Source organism: Charadrius vociferus, unplaced genomic scaffold (genome assembly GCF_000708025.1).
Source record: "Charadrius vociferus isolate BGI_N301 unplaced genomic scaffold, ASM70802v2 scaffold134, whole genome shotgun sequence".
In the NCBI taxonomy this organism is placed as follows: domain Eukaryota; kingdom Metazoa; phylum Chordata; class Aves; order Charadriiformes; family Charadriidae; genus Charadrius; species Charadrius vociferus.
Genome location: NW_009648333.1, coordinates 7,860,327 through 7,872,468, shown reverse-complemented (window position 1 = coordinate 7,872,468; position 12,142 = coordinate 7,860,327). Strand labels below are relative to the sequence as shown.

At 36.6% G+C, this 12,142-nt stretch overlaps 1 protein-coding gene across 1 annotated transcript; it reads right to left on the bottom strand.

The window, feature by feature from the left end:
- Positions 1-1,394: 1,394 nt before the first annotated feature.
- VPS37A (vacuolar protein sorting 37 homolog A (S. cerevisiae)) lies at positions 1,395-11,565 on the bottom strand. Its single transcript, XM_009884993.1, has 12 exons — positions 11,531-11,565; positions 10,879-10,953; positions 9,904-10,018; positions 8,937-9,037; positions 7,773-7,989; positions 6,627-6,697; positions 5,136-5,263; positions 4,989-5,047; positions 4,829-4,897; positions 2,680-2,823; positions 1,931-2,011; positions 1,395-1,699 (listed from the first exon to the last, which is right to left on the bottom strand). The coding sequence occupies exons 1-11, from the start codon at positions 11,563-11,565 to the stop codon at positions 1,931-1,933; spliced, it is 1,095 nt and encodes a 364-aa protein (XP_009883295.1). The 3' UTR covers positions 1,395-1,699.
- Between the last annotated feature and the right edge of the window lie 577 nt (positions 11,566-12,142).

Genomic DNA, 12,142 nt, shown 5'->3' with positions numbered 1-12,142 from the left:
TTCTTTGATTTGGACCATAGTTCTATTTTCTTGAGACATCTAATCTCAGAATTTGGATGAGCTTTTAAAAAAAAACAATAATCCCATCAAATACCAGTGAATAGTTTACTCACCCTGAAAGGCAGTAGCTTAAGACAGACAACCACATACTGTCAAGTATGACAGGGTTGAGACTAAAGCCCCATTTGAAGATTCGCTAGCCTGTGGAACAGACTTCTTGCACCTATATGATTTTCATAACTCCAGATTTACTCACTTTGCTCCAATTTGGAAGAAATATCTTGTTGCATTTTGCTAGAAGACCATCGACTTTAGGACTGACTGAAGATCAGAGATACAGAAAAGTACTCATTTGGAATGACATGCTTTAGTTTGGGACTCGAATCTGTAATATTCTGTGATTCTACCTAGGTAACACAGATGCAGTGTCTTGGCTAAGAGGTTTATCTCCAGACTGCTTCCTGACAAGAAAGTAGCAGGATTCTCGATACATTATTTAATCAGCACTTTATTTTCTTCATCTCTCAGAACTGTACAATTCCTTCTGTTCTTCTGCAACTTGACTGTCTCCATGAAAACCTAATGCACTGACAAGGTTAAGAAAAAGAACGTGTCTGTTAATGGGTTGTATTTTTCTCCTATAGAATATTGCACTTGGTCCTATCCATTCTCACCAGTTATATCCCCATGCTAAAAAAAGTCAGCTCCCCAGAGATTCAGTGACTGAAGGGCAGAATTAAGTCTCACTTCCAAATTCTGTCACTGGCCTTAACATAGCGCACTATGCAACTCCAGACAAATTAGTTTCTTTGTTCCTTAAAATTAGGAAAAAGTAACTGCTACTTCACAAAGAACTTCAGAAATAGTTTTTGTAAAGTGCTTGCGAGTTCCTCACGTGGTAAACATATTCACATTGCACAAAACAGAAACTGCGAGGCGACCTGATTATTTTTCCTTTAAGTAAAAACAAATATCAAAATGAAATTGTTAGATGAAAATTGTGTTTAATTACAGTGGTAGGTTCCAAGCCACTCCTGAAATCAAGTGCATAAGTGCTACTGAGCAACATACCAAATCTACGCAGAGATCATTTTTTGTTCCAACACATCCTTTGCTTAATCCAAAATCTACTTATCCAAAACACAATACAGGCTGTACTTAGTTTTGTATTATCACTTAAAAGTAAAAAACTTGTTCTAAAACATTTTGGCTTCGAGAAGAGACAGCTTGTGAATCCACTGACAATCCCCAATTATGAACTACTTCAGTTTTCAATGTCCTGTCACCACTTATCTCAAACTCTTCCACAGATCAAGCCAAATCTCCGTTTATAAGTTCAAAATACAAAATATATGAATCATGTTTTTATAAAAAATGTAAAAAGCTAGTCAAAATTACATGTTTAGGTATTTAATCTCTGAAGAATGGAGTATAGCAGCAGAAACTTAAATATAATAAGAACTATCAACAATAAATACAAGAAATTAGTGCAAAGATTGCAATAGAAGGATTCTTGAGTACAATGAGAATATAAAGAGACATTCTAATTTGTACAAAAACCACCCCAACTCTGTATACAATCTCTTCTATAAATACAGCCATATAAGATGAAATGCTTATTTGCAAATAATAGTTATTAAAAAATGTGCTTTATTGGGTTTTTCACTCGTTCTCTTGGCAGGTGTAGTTTGCAGGAAGTCTGTAAAGACAAATTTCCATAATTAGATATTTTAACTCCTCCGGAAGCTATGTTTTAAATACATCTAACAACAGAGATGCAATACATACTTGATTTCCACAGAAAGCATTATTAGAACACTAAGTATTGTAACAAATCCATTTACAATTAGCAATCTGTAAGTGTGTGACAACGAGGTAAATTGTTTAAAAAAAAAAAAAGTTCACCACAAACATTAAAGCAGCAGTTTACCTATAGCGGAGCATGAAATTGGCTGTGCATTGCTATTGCCTGTTGAAGTTTTTCCTCTTTGGCTCGTCTACAATGGCAGAGCTACGAAACAAGACATAGGAAGAGTGAATTCTGAAAGGAATTTTTTATAACGCATACTACAGTTTCTCTCTGCCTATTCTGCAGGCTCTTTAAAAAAGGACAGCCCTGTGAACCACCTTGCTTCTTTTGGTTATAAGACAACTGTTTCCTATGTTATGAAATGCATTTATTAGACATTTTTGAAGATACACACACCACCCAGTAAGCTGCTCTTGTCACAGCATGAGCAAGAACAGTGTTTTTTCAACCTCAGTTACTTATTTGGTGATAGCCATCAACAGAATAATTAGTTTAAGAAGTTTAATAAATTAAACATTAAGGTTGCTTAACATAAGATGTCATTCCATGTCAATTTACTAAATTTAAAATTGTCCATGTAGTCTATCTTCCCTATATCTCTACAGGATACAGAAGAAAGTGACACAAAAATATCTGCACCACCACATGAGTAGAGAGCCTAATGCAGGAGACCTTTGCACTCCTGCCTTAAAAATATGTGTCTTCAGAATGCAGATTATATTCTAGACTGAAGCCACTTATGGATATGTTTATCTTCTGCTGGAGCTTACTAAAGCGCTGTTCTGTATCACAGAACTGCTTAAAGTCTTAAATTTGTTCACTATGTGTGGTATATCTCTCAGATTAGAATGACTGTATATATTACATACCGTTCTCTTTTCCATGAAACTACTAAGAAAGTCATCTATTTCTGTTTTGCCTTCCAAGAAGTCTTCTGCGATAGTGTCAGATTCCTCTTCAGCTTCATGAGCAGCTACTTTAAGTCTGGCTTGCAGAGCACTTGGACTGCAACTCTAAGAAAATAAAAACTCCTATATAATATTAAACTGTACATCAAAACCTACATTTTCAAGAAGAAAGATAAATGACTACTACGAAATACGTGAATAGAGCATTATTATTACATAAAAGCCTAAGTCACCAGATGAAGTTTCATCTCCAAGAAACAGCATAGCTTGTTAAACTAGAAAGGATTCAATGTGAGAAAACTGTTGTTAGTTTAGGTCTTGATTCACAATCATTCTCACAAACGTACAAAGCTTTTCAACTTTTACCCTACACTGTAGAAAGCATCCAACTTTGAAATCTGACAGGTTCTCGAGTGCATGATTTCTGAGTAGAACTAGCACTTTAAGTGTCTTCAATAAACAGGGTCCACTTTTGAAACTCAGTAGTGAACCTGAGAAGTATAAAAAGGTAAAAAAGCACTTACTGTTCAGCTTTTAAATACCCTTGAAATGACTGTGGAGATGAAGACATGAAAGGAAAAAGCACCTCCTCAAGTAGTAGATGGGCTGCTAATCTAAACCAGTATACTCATTCTTTTGTTCTGTTCTTACAAACCTCAAACCTTACTTCGGTTTATTGCGTATAATTTCATTATCTTTCCTCTAAGTAGTTGGGGCAGTTAATCAGAAAATGATTCATGTCTTCAGTAGGAGTCTGTACAGAACCAGAACTGCAAAATCAAGATCTTTACAGATTTCAGATGCTTGGACTACCCTTCATCTACCCCATGAAAAATATTTTACTTATTTTTACTTTACTGTAAAACTGTAATGTAATCAGAAATTTCCTGTTAAATTAATCTTGTGTAAAATAAAGAGAGTTTGCTCTAATAAAAGATGACTAAAATTCACCCACAGTACAACTAAAAAGATTTGTCTGGAACTTGAAGGAGCAGTAGCAAGAAATATCAGGTAGTGACAGTGACCATCAATACATGAAGATAGAGCACGTGTGAAAAATCAGCACAAAAATCCAGCTGCAACTCCCCAACTCTCAGCCTCCTAACCATCATTAAATTGCATCAGCAAATCTAACTTAGAAAAAAGAAAAGGTAATACAGCAGTGGGGTATTACGTCCTGCTCCTAAGCGGTTTCTTACAGAAATACAAAGTTTCTCAATGGCAACTACCTCCGCCCACTTTAAACCCAACCAACATCACACAGAAAGGTGGCATTAGGCGTCAGACTATTCTGACTTCCAAGTGAGGAAACATTTAATTCATTTATATCGCCTATGAAATCATTCCGTTTGCTGTCAAGTAACTTCTTGTTTGTTATTTTGGTTTTTGTTACTTTTGGGGCATTTTGAAATTCAGGTACTATGCATGCTATTTTGATGGACTGTTGTACTCTCAGGTGACAAGTGTTGCAAATAATGAAGATTTCAGTGCAAAACTTGGTTTATGAGAAGCTACATCTTCTAATGCACATCCTAGTAAACATACTAAGAAATTATTCTCCTTCCCCAAATTGCTTTCTGAAGTAATGACTTTACCTTATTTGCGCTTTAAAACGTGCAAAGTTTGACAGCATATATAACATGTTGTTTAAAGTAAGAAAGTAGGCATATCCAGGGAATCACAGAATTTAATTTCTAAAGCAATGGTTTTCATCATTTTCATCTGTACAGTTTTACAAGCTTGTTATATTAAATGGGTACCATTAATTAAATAAGCCTTCTTTAAAAATCATTCTATTCTTAAAACGGGTTTGACTCAGCAGTGAACTTAAGAACAGCTCTAATGCTCATCCTAATCCCTTCTTCCAACTTTGCTTCTATTGTAGCATTAAAAAAAACCCAACCCAAAAAAACCAGTAGTGCAATCACAACACTGTTTTGCTTTCAAACTGTTTGGTACTTCATTCCATTTTATTTCATAGTTGACGTGAATCTATTTCATATAAAATTAGAGTTTAACCAGAAGAATATTCTTTATGGATAAAGATACAAATCAAAACTTCAGTTTTATTGACGTATTCTTCAAGGATAATATAATATAGAGATTATACCTCACTAAGTTCATGCTGTCTTTGCATCTTTTTCTCAAAGGCTGCTTTCATCTGTGTGAGTTGTTCATACTGGAAGGAAGAAGAAAAAGAACGTTTTACCCCTGATAAAAACAAAGTATTACAACTCATATTTCTGAAACAGATTTTATTGTTCACTTACTTTATCTAACACCGTCTGTCTTTTTGCCTCCAGACTAGGCTCCAGCAACAAGTTTTTTTCTGTAAAATAAAGGCACTATTACTACTTTTTTTTAAAGGATTCCGTTCACAGAACACAGCCAGAGATGCTAACATTTTGACATCTTACTTGCCAGCTCTTCAATGCTTTTCACTAACTCATCTCTATCAGAAATGACTTGCTTCAGTTGTGGTAGAGTCACAAACTGTTCCAGTAACACTTCCTCTTGCTCGTTCATATCAGTCAGCTGTGATATACTATATTCAAAGAGAAAGAAAGCAGATATAAAGCTAACAGCAAACACTGCATGTAATGTTACTCATTTCTGCCAAAAGTCAAAAGTTTGAGGCATTTATTGGGATGTTACAGATACGCAACACTTGACCACAGCTTATTTTTCACCTTTCTCCTGGATTGTGAGCTCTACTGTCTGCAGCAGTGAGCTTAAAAAGCAGTGTGTTAAAAAGTATCTCTCATTTCAAGCCTTACTTCCTAAAAAGCGTTTTTTAATGCTACTATAGTCCGTTGACCTTGGCCAGCTACCAGACACCCACCCAGCTGCTCTCCCAGTCCCCCTCCTCAACAGGATATAGGGGAAAAGCTTGTGGGACAAGGTAAAGACAGGGAGATCACTTACCAATTACGATCACAGGCAAAACACACTCTACTGGGGAAAACTTAATTTAATTTATGGCCAATTACAGTAAGAGTTGGATGGTGAGAAAGAAAGAAAAAAGCTAAAACACCTCAACCCCTTTTTCCCAAGGCTCAACTTCACTCTTTTATTCCCAACTCCTCTGCCTCCCCCTGCTCCAAGCAGTGCGGGGAGAGGGGGGGAATTCCAGGTGTTGGAAGTCAGTCCAGAACAGTTTCTCTCTGCTGCTCCTTCCTCCTCACACATCTCCCCTGCTCCAGCATGGGTCCCTCTCCACAGGCTGCACTTCCTGGCAATCCTGGATAACTGATCTAGGCTGTCTCACTAGATCTGAGCAAATTGCTGGGAACCATAACTAATACATTCTTTTTTAATTGTGACAAGATATGCTTTTGATGAAAATATTTATGTAATATGTGTATGATTTAGATCTGGAAGTGATTTGCAGTGTGACAGTTGGCACATTTACCACCTGGATTTATCTCACTCAACCCCCTTGCACATGCTCAGCTGCTCACAAAGTAGTCCAATGCTTACCCTGTGCTGCAGTCCTTTAAAATTTAAGAGAATGTAAATCATGAACCAGTCTCAAGTCCATTTCCCTGTCCCCTTACCTCCTTCAGAAGTTACACTTATTGTATCAGCAGAAATTAAGTCCCTGGTAAGGCCCCAGAAGACAGCAGAACACTGATAGTTAGGAAAAGTAAAAATAAATGCTCTTTTTCCTGGTGTTGAATCCTAAAGTATTGTTACTGCTGAGAAAACCCTAAACAAGCAGTACATTGAATACAAGGCTGGCTTACTTTCTGATTCTACCAATTTTGGTAAGTGGTAGTTCTCCTATTTATAATTTCTACAAAAACCTTTCGGTGATGCACACAAACTTCTGACAAAAATCAGGTACAGACCAGCAGCAATTGCCTTTTAATGACTATGGAAAGTTTTGCTACCTTCTGAAAATTTACCTTAGTTCTGAGAGTTCTGGAAATGTATCAGGAAGATCAGGCATCTTGTAAGTAAATCCATTCTGACCAACCTAAACGGAAGTTTAGAAATGCTTAGCAGATTTTTGAAGAGCAATTTCTTGATTTAACCTGATTAATCCAAAACTGGAGCTGAGTAATTGCCAGCAACAAGAAAAGCAGGAAAAGCAGTAAGAAGCAGTAGCACTAGTCTCTGAACAGAAGATGTCTCAACTCAACCATGGCAACAAAGTACTTGGGGATGTTTGGGGTAGCATGTCATAAAAGATTAGTCAATTTTGGAGGAAAAATAATTCTGTCTTGCTATGTCCTCCATTTGACAACAGTTGGATGACCCAGGGAAACACACAGGAGGAGCATAACTCAGGGAAGCGAGAAAAGAGAAAGAGATTGACATTTTGATATCTTTCATGTGGTTTTTAAAGTTATAAACCCTCGGGAAAGTTTTTAGACAAGGAAAAAAAAAGCCTGTCTTCATAGAATGCATAGAATGTAGAAATCTTAAATTCTGCAAAGCCAGAAAAGTGTCGTCCAGCATTAAGAAAGCTTTTGTTTCTAAAGACAAGATTTGATGAAAGACTAAACATTTAGATACAAAGGTTTTGGAGGACATTGAAAAAAAGTCCTTCCAGAGTGCATCAGTGAGAGGGAGTTTGTGAGTACATGCACACAAGATCCGTGAAGAGAAACTATTTTAAGCATGAAAACCAGAAATAAATACTCTACATGTAAAGGCATGAGATTGCATGTCGTTCTCACCTGATAGGTTCTGGGCAGGAAATCCCATATAGAGAGACAAGGATCTCATTTTCTATGGCTGGAGAAACAGTCACAGCTGCACTATGGGGGAGTGCAGCTCCAGAAAAAAAAGTATGTTCTAAGATATTTAGCATAACACTAGTTTCACTGAAAGTCAGAAAGACAAACTTGTTGCTCTGACTTCAAGTTTGTTCTAAAAAACTTTTCATCAGAGTCAGAATGACAGCTTCAATTTCCTTGCACCAGCAAAACAACGAAGTGCAGTCACTCAGACTGCTCCCTTGAGTTTTGCAGCAATGCCCTGTGTGCTCTTGAGGAAATTTATACCCAGCGTCTGATAGCTTAAGCAGCAAAACTCAGTGCACAGACCTGAAGCACTGCTTCTGCTGTTGGAACAGGTAGTGGGAGATCAGCAATCAAGCCATAAGAGGGAGCAGCAGGCTTGTCTGTAGTGTAGCTTGAAGGAACTGATTCAGCAACGGGCACAGCTGCCATAGTTCTATTTGGTTCTTGAGGTGGGTATGGAGGAAGAAATGGAAACCCCTGAGGAGCATATGGAGGCATTCCAGCTGGTTTGTTGAAAAGGCTAAAAACAAACAAACAAACAAAAACCCACAACTATCAGCAACCAACTGCTTACAGCCAATTTCTTATCATTGGAGTTATAATTACTAGACCACATACAAGACCTAAGATTGAATTTTTACATCACCATAAACGTTGCATTTTCTGTTCTCAGTTACTTCCAACGTAGGAGTCTACTCTATGTTTTATACTGCAACATAATATACAACTCCATTAAACTATATGCTTGTAAAGCAGCCAAATACACACTCCCACTCTTAATTATGAGCAAACCATTTCTCAAAAACTTATGAGAGCGTAAACTAAAATTGCTTCTGTCTAAAATTCCTGAGAAATACATTTGTGTTGTACATTAGTTTTTATTTACAGTATAGCATTTAACAGCTTGGGCAACACACATGTAATGACTTCTAAATAACATGAATGATTATTTTTAAATTCACAACTGCAGCTGCATCTAAACCCAGTATCATTGTCAGCCATGAGAACCACAGTTGTACTGATAAAGCTGTAATGTCTCAGACCACGTTTGCATATTTAATAAAATTATTTAAATTGCACAATTTCTGTTGCACAGTTATAAAACAGAAGCTGCGTCTGAGCCTGGGAGATTATGAACAGAATAGGAAGAAACGCAACTGCTCAGATCATGACCTACAGCAAATTCAAAATTTCATCTGAAAATGTAAACATATTCTTTTTCAAGAAAACAGAAGCACATGAGGTTACATCAGCATGTTGACACAGTAACTCCAATGAAATCTGGTGTTTCTTCACAAAACAATCACATCCTTGCACATGAAATTGTGTAAAGGCAGGGAATCTATGTCTCCCGATACATCCACTACGTTATTCTTGCTCCTGCCCTCCTAATATTTGGTTTCATCTCTTTTAAAAAAATGTAAGTTAATACACATAGTTCCATTCATCATGTTTATAGATACTTACTATGGAAATGACGTTGAGCTAGGAGCCAGAACTGGAGGATTCTTCCAAAACTCGTCCAGTAAACTTTGAATAATTTTTCCAAGATCTGAGTGCATTGTAAACTGGTAAAAACAAAAAACCCAATGCAGAAGAAAAATTATGCCTGGAATCCAACAGTTCCAAAATGTGCTGAACTTGACCGTTTATTTATACCGACACAGCAGTGCTGGATCCTATTTCAGAGACATAACAGCTAAAGTAAACTGTGTATACATAAGCTCCAAATAAAGGGATAAAGCCACCCAGAACTGAACAGAAACCAAAAGTCTTTTGTGTATTCCATTATCAATGGAGAATCAATCAAGTACAATATTTCTGATGAACAACCAAAAAAACCCCACCTTAGTTACCAAGTTACATATGAGAAAACAGAAGGGGGGGTAAGGGGGGATCAAGATTTGAGACAAAAGGCATTAATTGCATTCTGAAAAAGTCGTTAACCTCCCCCTGACCTCAACAAACTACCACATCCTTGTTGGCAGAGAAGAGGGGGGGGAAAAAAAACCAAACCCCACCACATTAATATTAGAGCTAAAACCTTGACATCTTTCTAATAGGATTAGGGTAGAAAAGAACTATGTTACAAAACAGTCTTAAAGTACCCTTCTCCTTTGGAATACACTGTAGAGAAACAAGAACTGTGCTATTGACATTAACAAGAAAAGCAATAGGAATTTTCTTAGCCATCATAACTTAAAATAGTTTTAGCTATATGGAACACTCAACTAGGTAATGGTAACAGTAAAAGAATAAATAGTAGTATATGGAACACTACTGAATTTTTGTTTTCAGACCCCTCAAAATACAGTTTGAGAGGGATTAGGATCTGTACTAGTCTTTTTTACCAGAAGAATTAGCAATAATGTAGTGTGACGTATTAAAATTGCTATTGACAGTACATGTATGTGAAGCTACGAATTATACATACATTACTGATTAACGGACTGGTCACATATACTCCCTGCTTGTCCATTAAATGATGTCTCACAGGTGGGAAAACACTGATGACTGGTTTTTCCTGAGGAAACTGAGGTGGAAGCAAGCTGCAAATACAAGAATAATCATTACTACAGCTACATCCCATGATAAAGTTTGCATAAGAAGGCTTCTTATGCAAAGAAAAAGTACTATTAATTACATAAACTTACTTTTCTACAATAAGAGTTATGGAGAAATAAAGTGAATGAAGCAAACAAAAGGATTACTCAGTTATAAAACTAGAAATCAGACAGATTAGAATACCAGACTTCCATGGAACTGAAGAGACCATTTACTGGGCAAAATGGTAGGATAACAATGAAGCAACTCTGTCCACGAAGAAAGAAAAAGCTGCAGCGTAATGACAATATTTTTTAATACAAATGTTATTACTACAAAGACAATGCTGTGTAACCTGTAAGAATATCAGGCAAGTTATCAGGCTAAAGTAATAAAAAAACTTGTGAATATGATACGATCAATATTTGCGAGAGCAAAAGCACCCCCCAAAGTAAATTCACAGGAAATGTTACAACAAATCACTTAAGCTATGATCCAGAAGCTTAACTGGGGTAAGAGTTAGGAGTTACAGCAGATTAGTAAATTGCTAATTAAGTTTATTTTCAGTTGGAGGGTATTCAAAATCATCAGAAACTCTCAAGCATTTTCTCCTACATACCTGCAACTAAAACCACACAGGTATCTCAGGAGCTGAGCATAGCAAAATAGTTTTGCTTTCAGCTGAGCATCTGCATCTTGTACAGAACTAGCTTCATTCATATCACTACAACTACTAATGCAAATCCAGATTATAGTCCCTGAAATTAGTTATGAGATGGGAGCCATTTATGTTCTATTACTACTTTTTTTTTTGAGAACAATTTTAATTTTCCAGATGTGCATAGAGATATCTCACTCTACTTACATGTTAATATTAATTGTCAAGTTGTTTACAGTGAACGGCAGTCGATATTCCACATCTTTCTGAATTTCTGCAATGCTGTTAAAGAAGAAATTGTTAGCATCCAAGAGATGGTCAATATAAGAGCCTAAAGCCTAAAAAAAGGCATAACCTCAAACCTTTGTATTTAGCTTAGTTTTGAAAAGCCTTGTAAGAATAAATTTGAAAATGCTGGAATAAGTTAATATGCTTCAGAATGCTATATTGAATATTAAGATTAAAGCAAAAAATACTAGATTGAAACTTTTAGACCTCATATATGATCACAAGCAATGGAAATACAGTAGGAGAAATTGTGCTGCTCACTGATCTGACAACAATCTCAACTTATTTTTCTCCACTTACTGACTTAATTTAAGACATTACATCAGTGATTTCTTTATATACTGACGTTTATCTGATAAAACATTTACTTTGCCAAGGCATTGCAACACTTGGTTCACAACTAAGTATTGGTCTGCAACACTACCTACAGACCAATATTTAGAACATACATTACACTAGATCTTCTTCCTTAATAGATTAGCTTACTATTTAACAGTATTTTTTTTTCCACATGCACCAAGGTCTATGCACTTGCACAGATATTTTCAAGAATTTTCTGGAGAAGAGCTACTTGCAAGACTGTAAAGCTCTGCAATCCAGCGACATTTAAGACAGAGACTCCCCTGAAACACCAAGTGAGGAAACATGTATGTCATGAAATCTGGTAAGACCGAATCCAAATTTGCTTCTCCTGTAACAAGTAAGTTACTGAGAAGAATCTTTACATCTGCTGCATTAATAGGAAGCTGACTTCAGTACTCAATGGACTCTACAATTTGTATGCACAGCAAGACTGTTCTGAAAGATGACATCCCAAGGAATGCAGAGAAGGAGTAGAAGACTTAGCTCAGAAGCAGAATTTCCAGACAACATGAACGTACCTAAGGTGGGACTAGAAGTGAAAGGAGGGCATGAAAATAAGCTTAATCTTATAATACCTCAATCAAAACAAACTTAAAAAGCACACCGATTCCTCTTCCATGTATTTTTCCTGCCTGCACCTGGTTAATAATATTCTTCTCCCTCACCTCTCTAAGGCTCCCTTATAAAGAGAGGGAACACAGCTCCAGTTGGGAATACTGGCAGCTGGGTGTTCCCAGAAAGCCTCTTTGCACCCAACTTCAGCAGTGCTCCTCCATCCACTGCCAGGTACACTCCATACAATTACTTCCTCAAAAAGCCC

Bases quoted from the DNA above. Each gene is read 5' to 3' on its own strand.
- VPS37A (XM_009884993.1), bottom strand. From the start codon at position 11,565: ATGTCGCTGGATTGCAGAGCTTTACAGTCTTGCAA. The intron at 7,990-8,936 runs GTAAGTATCTAT...GTTTGTTTTTAG, and splicing joins AGCTCAACGTCATTTCCATA to CCTTTTCAACAAACCAGCTG. The intron at 4,898-4,988 runs GTAAGTGAACAA...TCTTCCTTCCAG, and splicing joins GACAGACGGTGTTAGATAAA to TATGAACAACTCACACAGAT.